General features: G+C 39.5%; 1 protein-coding gene across 8 annotated transcripts in view; it reads left to right on the forward strand.

Moving 5' to 3' along the window:
- LOC124878756 (triple functional domain protein-like) overlaps window positions 1-12,598 on the forward strand; it is a 117,275-nt gene that overhangs the window by 96,268 nt on the left and 8,409 nt on the right. For 6 of the 8 annotated variants that reach the window (XM_047382848.1, XM_047382852.1, XM_047382849.1 and 3 more), the window contains 13 exons: window positions 1,285-1,392; window positions 1,589-1,782; window positions 1,872-2,042; window positions 6,899-6,994; window positions 7,803-7,951; window positions 8,033-8,099; window positions 8,193-8,296; window positions 8,372-8,441; window positions 8,533-8,622; window positions 8,708-8,800; window positions 8,963-9,013; window positions 9,104-9,181; window positions 12,403-12,594. In XM_047382848.1, coding sequence (XP_047238804.1) covers window positions 1,285-1,392; window positions 1,589-1,782; window positions 1,872-2,042; window positions 6,899-6,994; window positions 7,803-7,951; window positions 8,033-8,099; window positions 8,193-8,296; window positions 8,372-8,441; window positions 8,533-8,622; window positions 8,708-8,800; window positions 8,963-9,013; window positions 9,104-9,181; window positions 12,403-12,594 — 1,463 coding nt within the window. Of the gene's footprint in view, window positions 1-1,284; window positions 1,393-1,588; window positions 1,783-1,871; window positions 2,043-5,475; window positions 6,300-6,898; window positions 7,000-7,802; window positions 7,952-8,032; window positions 8,100-8,192; window positions 8,297-8,371; window positions 8,442-8,532; window positions 8,623-8,707; window positions 8,801-8,962; window positions 9,014-9,103; window positions 9,182-12,402; window positions 12,595-12,598 lie in introns of those variants that run through there. The other 2 variants (XM_047382851.1, XR_007040848.1) reach the window with 2 other exon arrangements.

Below are 12,598 nucleotides of genomic sequence, written 5' to 3' on the forward strand. Positions count from 1 at the left end.
GGAGGAGCAGCAGAGATCCACAGATCAAGTGGAGAAATCTGTTGACAAGGGAATTATTTATTGAGCACTCCACAAATCTGACCTTCGTGATAGAGTGGCAAAAAAACAGTGCTGTTGAAAGAAAGCCACAATAAATCCTGCCTAAATCTTTTCACAAGCCTTGTAGGGGACAGAGGAAACACGTGGAAGAAAGTTCTCTGGTCAGATGAGACTAAGATCCAGGTTGCACATCATTTTCTGGTGAAAACGAAAACGTTTTGTTGCATTTTTACTGTTTGGTCACATGACAACGGCAGTCAATGTTTTCTCTGAAAATGTCACAATTTGAGAAGAGGTTCCAGAGTGTAATGGTGTAAAACCGTCTCGGTCTCTGTTGTCTTGTAGACGGAAAGCCCTGGTTTATGCCCAGTATGCCTGAAATCAGTAGAAATTAATGAACACGTACACAACATAACGGCTACCGACAAGTTTCAAACCCACAGAAGATGAAGATATCAAAAATAACAATGGCAGATTGCAGAGTACTTACTTGTGCTGCTGACTCTTTTGAATCTAATGACGGTTCTCCAACAAAGTGCTCATTTTCTTCCCCTTTTTGAAAGCATGGATGTGTTTGCCAATGTTGTTAAGTTTCAAAGAACATACCGACTAGTGTCGTGGTGGGGAATTACACCATTTTGCTGTGTGCACAGACATTGTAATTGAAACGTTGCCATGTAGACGTAGTAACAGAAACGGAAAAATATTCCTGTTTTCAATGGTTTGTTGACATGTACACAGGGCCTAAAATTAAACGTTCTGGTCTACATGCAAAGTTATACAAATGATGGAAAGCTAATACCACAGATCATTCAGAACACACCAAAATCACATAGGAACATGGTAGTGGCAGCATCATGCTGTGGGGATGCTTTTCTTCGGCAGGATTTGGAAGCAGGTGATGAGGAGATGGATGGAGCTATATGCTTGACAATCTTGAAAGGAAAAACCAGTAGAGGCTGCAAAAGATTTTGAGATCTGGACAGAGGTTCAAATTACATCATAAATATAAGCCAGAGCTCCAAATGAATGGTTTAGATGATAGCATGCGTTAAAATGGCCCAGGATACATACAGCTGCTCTCTATCCAAGAACAAATTATAGTTTGTGGCAGTAATTTGACAAGATGTTAAAAAGTTCAGGGCGTATGAATACTTCTGCAAGGTAATGTGGCAATGTACTTAAGATTCTTTGGTGAATGGTGCAGAACCGTTCATTTCTAAAGTATCCCTCTGCCTTTCACAGACACTCTGTCGGTGTGCAGCAATGACTCCATCATGCCAGGGTCTGCTGCCACACTCCAGCCAGGTCATGGCATCGGCTCTCACAGCTCACCAGGACCTAAACGACCAGGTAGGCTCATCTGTGCATTTGAACTAGGTCAACATGATATTCATACAAACTATCATGGCAATCCCAGTTCAAAAACACAAAGTTAAAGCTGTGTGAGGGTATTTGATATGTTACCAGAATGTGTGTGATATCATGGTAAAAGTGACTGTGTGAGTGGAGTTTCACATTTAAGCTGTTATCCTGCTATATTTTCAAGGTAATACACTTCGCAAGTGGCTCACCAGCCCGGTGCGTCGGCTCAGCAGCGGCAAGGCAGACGGCCATGTGAAGAAACTTGCCAACAAGCACAAGAAGAACCGTGAGGTGAGGAAGAGTGGAGAGATAACAATGGGCTCACAGAAAGACTCTGATGACAGTGCTGCTACTCCTCAAGATGAAACTCTGGAGGAGGTGGGTGGACACATGCATACTTTGTTCTGTAAATGTTATGTAACATAACTGTGAGGAAATCTTTACACTGCCATTCTTGTGTGTTGCAGAGGGTCCGTAACGAGGGGCTGTCAAGTGGTACGTTGTCCAAGTCCAGTTCTTCAGGCATGCAGAGCTGCGGAGAGGAGGAAGGAGAGGAGGGTGCCGACTCGGTTCCTCTGCCTCCGCCTATGGCCATCCAGCAACACAGCCTGCTGCAGCCGGACTCACAGGATGACAAGGTGAGGACAGAGATAATCATCAAAGCAAGACGGGAGACGAAAACGCCTTCTGTAGGATTAACCTGAACTTCTCCATGTCGGATTGTGATTTTTAAATTTCCTATAACAAGAGAGTGGCGCAAATGTGCATTTACAACTACAGTTGCTTATTATCCATGACCATTCAACAGTTGCAGTGTTTACACACCATTGATTAGTATTGGATTACCATAGGTGGAATCTTGTTGCATACCAGAAAGCTGTCAAATATGACTTTTTGTATTGTTTAAAATGAAAATAAAAAAATAATCTTACTTGTACAAAATGGAAACGCTTAGTTGATTTCAGTATTATAGGATATAATGCATAAGGTTACTGGTAGTTTTTGGTCATCCGTTTAACTACAGATTTTACAGGGCCTTGTAAATTGTGACAGTCACTCGTGTGATTGTTTACTTAATTCAGATTTCATGTGATAAACCAACACAAAACTGAGAAGTGGAAGAAAACCATTCTTACAAAATATTAACAAATTCAAACTGAAAATCTGAAATGTGAAGGGATGCATTTATATTCAGCCCCTTTAAGCTGATGTCTCTAAATAAAATCCAGTGCAACCAATTTCCTTCAGGGGTTAACTAATATGTAAACATAAATTCCACCTATTGTGTTTAATTAAATCTCAATATTAATCCAGCTGTTGTGTAAACAGCCTGAGAATTTCTTAGAGAAGATTAGTGAACAAACAGCATCATGAAGACTTGTTGCACATTTATTTAGTGTTGATTACTTCATGAATTACTTCTGTTTATTTTAGCTTTTACTCTGAGATGGTTGTTTGCTACTTTTATTACAAAACTATGCAGTTTTAAGCTATAAGTCATTTCTGGTTTTATATGGAGTTTTTCTAAAGAAAAATCAACTGTGGTCTGAATAAGCTGTATTTTTATTTTTTCCCTTAACTACATATGAAACGGATACCTTTCATCACACGTTTAAAACTTTTACACACAGTACTTTACAAAAGTATTCACATCTCTTCAATGTTTTTGCATCATGTTTCATTAAAAGCACAAATCATGTATTTTCTTGAGATTTCAAAAAAGAGAGGAATGGTAGTAAAATACAAGGAAAACGATACATGGTTTTCTTTGTTTTTTTCATTAAAAGGTTAAAGTTGTCATGTATTTGTAATCAGCCTTAATATTTTTAGAACCACCATTTGTTGCAATTACATTATGGGATATGTCTTTATCAGGTTTGCACACTTGGACTCTAACTCAGACAGACTGAATGGATGGTTTCTGAAGTCTAGTTGTGGACTTGGGCCGGGCCATTCCAACTCATGGACATGCTTTGCTCTAATCTGCTGTGTTTTTAGCTCTGGGTATATGTCTATTGTTGTCCTGCTGGAAGCTGAACTTCTGCTCCAGTCTAGTGCTGGGCAATAAAACATTTACAGCATTTTATTGAGGAGCAAAAACTGACAATAACAGTGATAGAGGCAGGCTTTATGTGGCCTTTCAGGGAGTACATGGCAGAGGAGGGACCAGATCATTGTAATTCAAGTCTTAAGTCTTTCTACCCCAGTCTCAAGTAAGTCCAAAGTCAAGTCTGTTTTGTAACAATAGGTTGGTTTGGCTATGAATAACTATTAATAAGTGACTAGGGCAGCTATTGATAAGGTTAGGGGCACCAGGTGATTATCAAGAATTGAATAGCCAATCAGTTCTTGTTTTATGAATACTTGCCTGGTGAGGTGTGGCATTATAGATGTAGGAGTGAATTTACTCTGGTGTTCTCAAATAGCAAGCTCTGCATTCATATGCAGAATAAACACAACTTCTCTCCAAAATATAAGAATTTATTAACAAGATACTTCAAGTGAAAATACTTCAGTCAAAAAACTCTTTAACTAGGTTAGTACCATTCAACTAAAGTACTAAGTGAAATAAAAAGAATAACGAAAACACAGTTCGGTGTGAATATGTATGTTTAATAACCAAGTTTTGTTTTGAGGAATTAGGATTAAGGCCAAATTAGCTTTAAAAGCTAAAGGAGAACAACATCTGCTATATGGTCAACCAACCAGTTCATGACGCAAAGCAGAAGGGAAAATAAATCATTTTAATAAAATAATGTTTCAAAAATCTTTTGCTGCAATAGAAATCTGGTACATTTAGGATCATTTATTCCTAATTTTATGTCAACTAGTCATGAGTGTGACTTATTCAATGGAGTGATAGACTGCCAAGATGGCAGCAAAAAACAATTACGGACCCACATTTTGGCGTGATGATGTCACAACCGAGTCAAGTCCAAGGCCTTTATGATTTCATCAAGTCGAATCTTAACTAATCAAATGTATGACTCGAGTCCAGACCTCTACTACATGCGGCCGCCATCATCTCAGCATTCTTACAAGGTGGAAGGGAAGTAATGTAAACTTACTAAAAAGATTTCATGCTTCTACTGAAACATATTTCCATTATCCAACAGTTATGCTAATGGGTTTTGTGCATCAATTATTAATAGTTGAGAAAGGATTTTTTTTTTACCCGTTAATGGCACTTTTACAAATAGATGTGATTAGTTATTAAAAATAGTTGTTTATTATCAAAATCGTTCAGTACAGACAAACCTATTTTTTTTGGCGCCCAGCACTCCGACGTCTTTAGCTCCATCCGTCTTCCTTCAGTTCTGTCCAACTGTCCTGTTCCTGCTGAGGAAAAGTGTCCCCACATCATGACACACGATAGGTTTACAGCAACCTGCCCAGCGACGACAGGTGGAAATGAATATTTATTGCTATAACCTGGTACCATGCATTTTTCCTTTTACGGTCAATGACATGTTGTATATCGTTGAATATGGTCATCATCATTGTGAGGTTGGTGTTTACAGGAGGATGTCCAGTTAGTTTTCCTCCTCAGATTTTTGCGTCTCTTCTCTTCTCAGACCAGAGCACCATGTATCCTTTTCTTTTCACTTTCCAAAGTGCTGCTTTGTGTTGGTCTATCACAGAAAACCCAAATGGGACACTTTGAACATAGATTTATAAAATGACAAACTGTGGTTTGACAAAGGTGTCAGAATTTGTAGCTGTTTTTTTTTTTTCTTTTCTCAATACTTTTTCTCTACTACTGAACACACATTTCATTAATTAAACTTCCAGAAAATCCAGCATTAACTAAGATGTTATTACTTTTAGGAAATATCTGTTTATGTCAGTCCTACTTGACCTTCTTCCCCTTAAAATTCCACAAATAAGATGAGTCTTCCTGGTTATGCTGAGCGTTTTTCTCTTGTTTCATCATATTCTGCCATGTGTTTTAAAGCAGAAAATATAGTTTTAAGCAGCTAAAGACTAAAGCAGATTCTCTTCTGATACTAATTTCTGTTTCTCTTTTGTTTTGTTTTCTGGTTGTATTGTTTGCTGTTTGCCATGCTGTAGCATTACCTTGATTTATGTCCTGTCTTTGCTTTGTCTCAGTTTCCATATCTCTCCATCTGAAAGCCTTGCTCTTCCCCTTCTGTCTCCTCCCTCAGTCTGATTCTTTTATTCCTATTCTTTTCCCTCCTTCAACTTTAAAATATCCTTTCTAAAGCCTATTCTTTTTTGGGGGGAACTTGCTTTTGTATTTTAATGAACTCATAACATTCTTAAATTTCTTTAAGCCTTTAGTTCTTTTGTTTCTTATTTTGACACTTGCTCATTATTTTAATGTAACTCTAGAATGGTGAGTCGCCTGCGAATGATCAGGTTAGGACAAATTGTAAATAGACAGAGAGGACACATGTTGCTCCCAACTTTAAGTGGAGGACAATGTGGAGTTTTTTTTCCTTAAGTGTCAGTTTAGAGTCGAGGGATGCACTGCCTTATTTCTGCCAGCTTCACAATGCCTTGAGCATGCTCGACTTGCACTTGAATGCAGCGTGTTTGTGCATGTTTTATACGTTATAGGAAGGGACGACAGACGTTTAGGAAGAAACAAGCGCTGAGAAAGAAAGTGTTTAGGCTCCCTGTCAGCAGAGCAGGCAGCTCCTCTCTAACAATCTGAATAAGACCCACGCTGAAATGGAAATTCAACCCCTCCCCCCCCCCCCAGCCCTCCCCCAGTCCCCATCATCCCTGACCAATCACAGCTCCCTCCGTTACCCACCCTTTCCTGCTCGTCCTCATTCCCTTTTACCTTATGTGCGTTACCTCATTATCCATGCAAGTAATTGGCATCTCTAAATGCTGGCGAGGCCAGAAGGGCGCACAGCACAAAAAGGGTGAGAGTCTCCTGAACTATATATGCACAAATACATCCATGAATCTCTTTCATTCTCGCTGATGGCATTCTCTCCTCCATAACAGGAACCAACACGATCCTTTTGCATTCAGATTGCACATGTTTCCACATTCTTTTTATCAAGCCTTGGAGCGATCTTTCTCCTTCCATATTTCTTTTTCCTTCCACCTCATGTTTTCCCCTCTCCATTTATAGTTTTCTGAATTTCATATAAGTTTTCTTGTTTTTCTTGAGTTTTAAATGTAACTCCTAGAAAACTGGAGTTTCAACAGTGAAGTTCTTTCTTGTAGGAACCTCATCTGATTACCTCACTGAATATTTTTGACTAAACCTGTAAAAAAAACATTCACAAAGGACAACTAATATGCATTCAGATCATTTAAAGCTGAACTTGACAGCATGACCCTTAAACCTTATAGAAAAGATATTCTCTATGCTGTCCATTTATGGACATTTCTTAATTGTTTAAATACCAGTGTAGTAATAACATTAGTAGAAAAAGCTCTGACTAAACTGAGATCACAGGTCGTCATTTTCTCATGCCTGTTCTGCTTGCTTCCTCTCTATGTTGTTGCTCAGACGTCTTCGCGTCTGTCTGTCCGTCCATCCAGTTCGGAGACGCCCAGTGCTGCTGAGTTGGTGAGCGCCATCGAGGAGTTGGTCAAAAGCAAGATGGTAGGATACAAACACAGACCATAACCTCGATGTGTCCCATCCTTCAGAAAAACAGCTTTGTTTTAATGAGTTTAGGTGCAGTGTCCATCGCAATTAATGACATCCTTGGTAAAGATATGTAGAAAGCATTAATCTCACTCTGAATATCATAAAATCTCTTGTACTCGATAATACTCCCAATTTCAATAAAATAAATGAAATAGGTTTTTTTTTAAGTTTTTGTATTTCACTTGAAGATCAGATGGTCTAAAAACTTTAATTTATAAATCAGTGACTTTTAGTTTATCTGAAGTAGCACAGAGCTCCATTTCTTTTAGCCAGTTATCAATATGGGAAAGACAAGAAGACATGCCATTTCAGTAAGATAAATGTGTGTCGATATTCAAAAGTCAAGAAAATCTACAATAAAATATTTTTCCACAAAAATGTCCCGATACCAACTGTCAGAGCAATAATGTAAAAAAAAACAACTGGAACTGTGACAAGGCTGGGTGTTTCTCCTGCCACTAGAAGGCAGCAAGATGGCATTTTAGAGCCAATCAGTCTATAACATCCATTTAATTTCAAGCTATTCACCAGTCAAATGATTGTCATTTCATTAAAAAAAAGTATTTTCTATCCTACCTTCGCAAACGAAAACATATGGTGTTTGATCAACTCTACTAGGATTTTACCTGAAACCATGTACTTTGGTACAAGAGACTAAGACCAGTAAATATTACCAGCATTGGAAGAATTGTTTTATTACATAATTGCTGAACTACAGCTGAACTTGATCTGTTCTTTCCATCACTTTCTCCTGATGCAGGCTCTGGAAGACAGACCCAGCTCTCTGTCTGTAGAACAGGGTGACAGCAGCTCTCCCTCTTTTAATCCCTCTGATAACTCCCTCCTGTCCTCCTCCTCACCCGGTGAAGAGATCGATGAACGTCGGGCCAGCACCCTCAAGAAAAGACAGTCAGTGTGCTGCTATCTAACACACACACTCACTTAGTGTTGAGTTCCCTTTTAGCTGAATCTGTCTTCTGTTTGTGTTAGCTATGTTCTGCTGGAGCTGGTAGAGACAGAGCGAGATTATGTCAAAGATCTCGGCCTTGTTGTTGAGGTGAGCTAATGCTTTAACGGCACTATTATACATTTTTTTGTATTCTTTTATGCTGTGTATTCAAAATAATACTTTTTTTGTTTTGATAATCAGGGCTACATGAGCAGGATGAGGGAGGAGGGCGTTCCTGATGATATGAGGGGGAAGGATAAAATTGTGTTTGGAAACATCCATCAAATCTACGACTGGCACAAAGAGTACGTTGAACACACACAGGAATGGAGGTTTCCCTCTTCAGTCAACAACCAAATAACTCTTTCTGTCTCACCCAGTTTCTTCCTCAGGGAGTTGGAGAAATGCTTGGAGGACCCTGACAGACTGGGAGCACTGTTTCTCAAACAGGTTTGTACTTTGTATATTTCTTACGCTACCTAGATTTGAACGTAGTGTTGATGAAATTCTGTAGTCTTAATTTTGCTTCGCTTTCACACAGGAACGGAGGTTAAATATGTACGTAGTGTACTGTCAGAACAAGCCCAAGTCGGAGCACATTGTGTCAGAGTACATCGACACCTATTTTGAGGTATATGGTTGTATTTTAACTGGAGTGGCATCACATACAGATAACTTTTAGAGTCTGAGAACACTATGCTTTTTAATTTATGAAGGACCTGAAGCAGAGGCTGGGCCACAGGCTGCAGATCACAGACCTGCTTATTAAACCTGTCCAAAGGATCATGAAATACCAGCTGCTGCTCAAGGTTAGTCCTCATTGACCAGCAGAGGGCGCCAGAACCTCAGCTGCAACTGTGTTGCCTACCTGGCTTGGATTATCTTCCATCTCTGACTGATTGTATGCACCACCTTCAAAGATTTTAAATGTTTCGTCTTTGACCAAACTATACTTGTTTTGTCCAATTTAGGATTTCCTCAAACACTCTAAAAAGGCTGGGCTGGAGAGTCCAGATTTAGAGGTAAGATATGTGACAGAGTGCTCCTTCTTAAACTTGTAATTTAAAACTTATCCTTTGCATTTCAAACTTCATCATTTCCACCTCTTACAGAAAGCAGTGGAGGTCATGTGCATCGTGCCAAAAAGGTGTAACGACATGATGAACGTTGGCCGGCTTCAAGGATTTGATGTAGGATCATTAAAGTACCTAACAGTGCCTCCCATAAGTCCCTTTGAACCTTCCCACATGTTTTCATGTTACAACAAGCCTCAATATATTTTACCGGGATTTATGTGATAGACCAGCACAAATTGCACCTAATTGGGAAGAGAAAAAACTAAATTGTTTTTAGCATAGTTGTTCAAATAAAAATTCAGTTTTATTTATATAGCGCCAATTCACAACGCATATCGTCTCAAGGCACTTCACAAAGGGTTTGGAATGGTATTGGGTTATTGGGGAGGTTAGATTAAACTACTGAGTGTTAGAGTTTGGCCATTTTAGAACGGCCTATGTGTAGTAAAATAATAAACTGATAAAGTTTGTCCATGTGAGCCCACTGGGGGCCATTGTTATACTAAAAACCACAATGATTGGGATACCTCGCTCTGTCAGACTGATTATAACCATTGAAAAAGAGAAGGGGTCACACAGGTAGCAGAAATGGAGGGTGTGTTTGAACCTCAACCATAATTGAGCCAGTTTAGGCTAAACCTGACTCCCCCTTAATCCAACCAACAGGGAGGGAGGAAGGCGGAGGTAAAAAATAATTGGAGAGTGTTTCTTTCCTGTTGCATTGTGTGAAAGGTGGGTAACTTTAAAATGGGCTAAGTCAATTCAATCAAATCATACAAATATCAAGTCAGGTACATACATTCCTATTAATCCTAACCATTGAACAGTGCAGTCAGATTCAGTTATTTATTCAAATTGGATAAAAAGTTTTTCTGTCTAAGGAAACCCAGCAGATTGCATCCAGTCAGTGACTTGCAGCATTCCCTCCTCCTGGATGAGCATGTAGCGACAGTGGACAGTCACTGGCGTTGACTTTGCAGCAATCCCTCATACTGAGCAAGCATGTAGCGACTGTGGAGAGGAAAAACTCCCTTTTAACAGGAAGAAACCTCCAGCAGAACCAGAACCAGGCTCAGTGTGAGCGGCCATCTGCCACGACTGACTGGGGGTTAGAGAGAACAGAGCAGAGACACAAAGAGTACAAAGAAGCACTGATCCAGGAGTACTTTCTATGGGAAGGAAAAGTAAATGTTAATGGATGTAGCTCTTTTAGTCGTTTCACCTAGAAAGAAAGAACAGATAAACTCTGAGCCAGTTTTTGAGGTTATAGTCTGAAAGAGAGCACATATAATTAGTTACAGTAAAAGCTCAGTCAATTTCCATGTCTAGGAGAGAGAAAGGGTTAAACACTGAAAGACAGGGCCATGTGGATCATCGGTAGAAGGTGAGCATTAAGTTGTTGCCAGCAGAAGCTCGGACAATGCCCCTCTCCAGAAAGGTGTCACAGGTAGACACAGAGTCAGGCCAGGTGTAGCTTCTAGGAAGAGAAAAGAGAGAACAAATTTAAAAGCTGAAATAACAGCAAATAATGCAAAATTGGAGAGTAGTGTGAGAATGTAGCAAAGAGAGTGAAAGTGGTCGTTATGTCCTTCAGAAGCCTAAGCCTATAGCATCATAACTACAGAGATAGCTCAGGATAACCTAAGCCACTCTAACTATAAGCTTTATCAAAAAGGAAAGTTTTAAGCCTAGCCTTAAAAGTAGACCGGGTGTCTGCCTCACGGACTAAAACTGGGAGCTGGTTCCACAGGAGAGGAGCCTGATAACTAAAGGATCTGCCTCCCATTCTACTTCTAGAGACTCTAGGAACCACCAGTAAACCTGCAGTCTGAGAACGAAGTGCTCTGTTAGGAACGTATGGAACCATCAGATCTCTGATGTATGATGGAGCTAGATCATTAAGGGCTTTATATGTGAGGAGGATCATTTTAAATTCTATTCTGGATTTAACAGGGAGCCAATGAAGGGAAGCTAAAATAGGAGAAATGTGATCTGTCTTTTTAATTTTCATCAGAACTCTTGCTGCAGCATTCTGAATCAGCTGAAGGCTTTTAACTGCATTTTGTGGACATCCTGATAGTAAAGAATTACAATAGTCCAGCCTTGAAGTAACAAATGCATGGACTAGTTTTTCAGCATCACTCCTGGACAGGATATTTCTAATTTTGGCAATGTTCCCGAGGTGAAAGAAGGAAATCCTAGAAACCTGTTTAATATGGGATTTAAATGACATGTCCTGGTCTAAAATAACACCAAGGTTTTTTACTTTATGACTGGAGGTCAATTTAATGCCATCCAGGTTAAGTGATTGAATAAGCAGTTTCTTTTTTAAAACTTCTGTCTTGTCTGAATTTAGAAGATAAAAATTTAAACTCATCCAAGTTTTTATGTCTTCAAGACATGCTTGTAGTCTAACTGTCACAAAATCTGAAAGGTGTGGCATGGATTTGTGCTCAGCCCCCCCTCCCCTGGTTAAGCCTTTTGCACATTGCCAATGAATGCTGAGGGAATATTGCCAATTTTCCATGTATGATGTGGAAGCATTAAACTCTGTCATGGGTTACCTAAAGTGTGAAGGGAGTTATGGCCCGAGGTAATTTATTTCCTCCGTTATGTTCTATGCTACAAGTACAAGCAAGTCATACATACCCTGAGGTTCACTTGCCTCATGAGTCTCAGGTTGCAGTCTTTCCCCCCATAGGTCTGAACTTTAACTAGGCCATTTAAAATGAATATATGTTGGCACCCACACACAATGATGCTGCCACAACAGGTTTTCTGTGTTGCCTACATGGCTTTTGGCACACTTCTGGAAAGTTTGCAGTTGTCATACTAGATTGCAAAGTTCTCTGTGAGCTCGAAAGGTTTTATAACCTAACCATGTTTTAAACTTCTCCACAACGTTGTGTGACCTGTCTGCCTTGTTCCCCTCTCTCCCCAATGCTGTTTGTTCACTAATGTTCTCTAAAAAACCTCAGTTGGACTTATACGGAGATCAAATGCGACACAGGTTAATACTATATACTAATTGGGTCACTTCTAAACGTGATTGGTGCTGGATTTTATTTCAGAGTACCAGAGTAAAATGAGGTTGAATATAAATACACTCTGGACTTAACTAGATTTTTCCTGGTAAATCATTTTTTTCACAATTATTCACTGCTTTGTGTTGGTTTATTATTAAAATCCAAATAAAATACGTTGACGTTTGGGGCTGTAATGTGACAAAATGCGACAAAAAGTACTTTTGCAAGGCACTGTAGCTAATGCAAAATTATGGAACATGAAATGTTTTTATTAAACGATTTGTACTTTTCCCCTTTCTCACTCTCCAGGGGAAGATTGTAGCTCAGGGTCGCCTTTTGCTGCAGGACACATTCATGGTGTCCGACCCAGACGACGGCCTGCAGGGCAGAATGACGGAGAGGAGGGTGTTCCTGTTTGAGCAGCTGGTTATCTTCAGTGAGCCTCTTGACAAAAAGAAAGGTTTCTCTCTGCCAGGCTTTCTCTACAAGAACAGCATTAAGGTAA

Source organism: Girardinichthys multiradiatus, chromosome 13 (assembly GCF_021462225.1).
Source record: "Girardinichthys multiradiatus isolate DD_20200921_A chromosome 13, DD_fGirMul_XY1, whole genome shotgun sequence".
NCBI lineage: Eukaryota > Metazoa > Chordata > Actinopteri > Cyprinodontiformes > Goodeidae > Girardinichthys > Girardinichthys multiradiatus.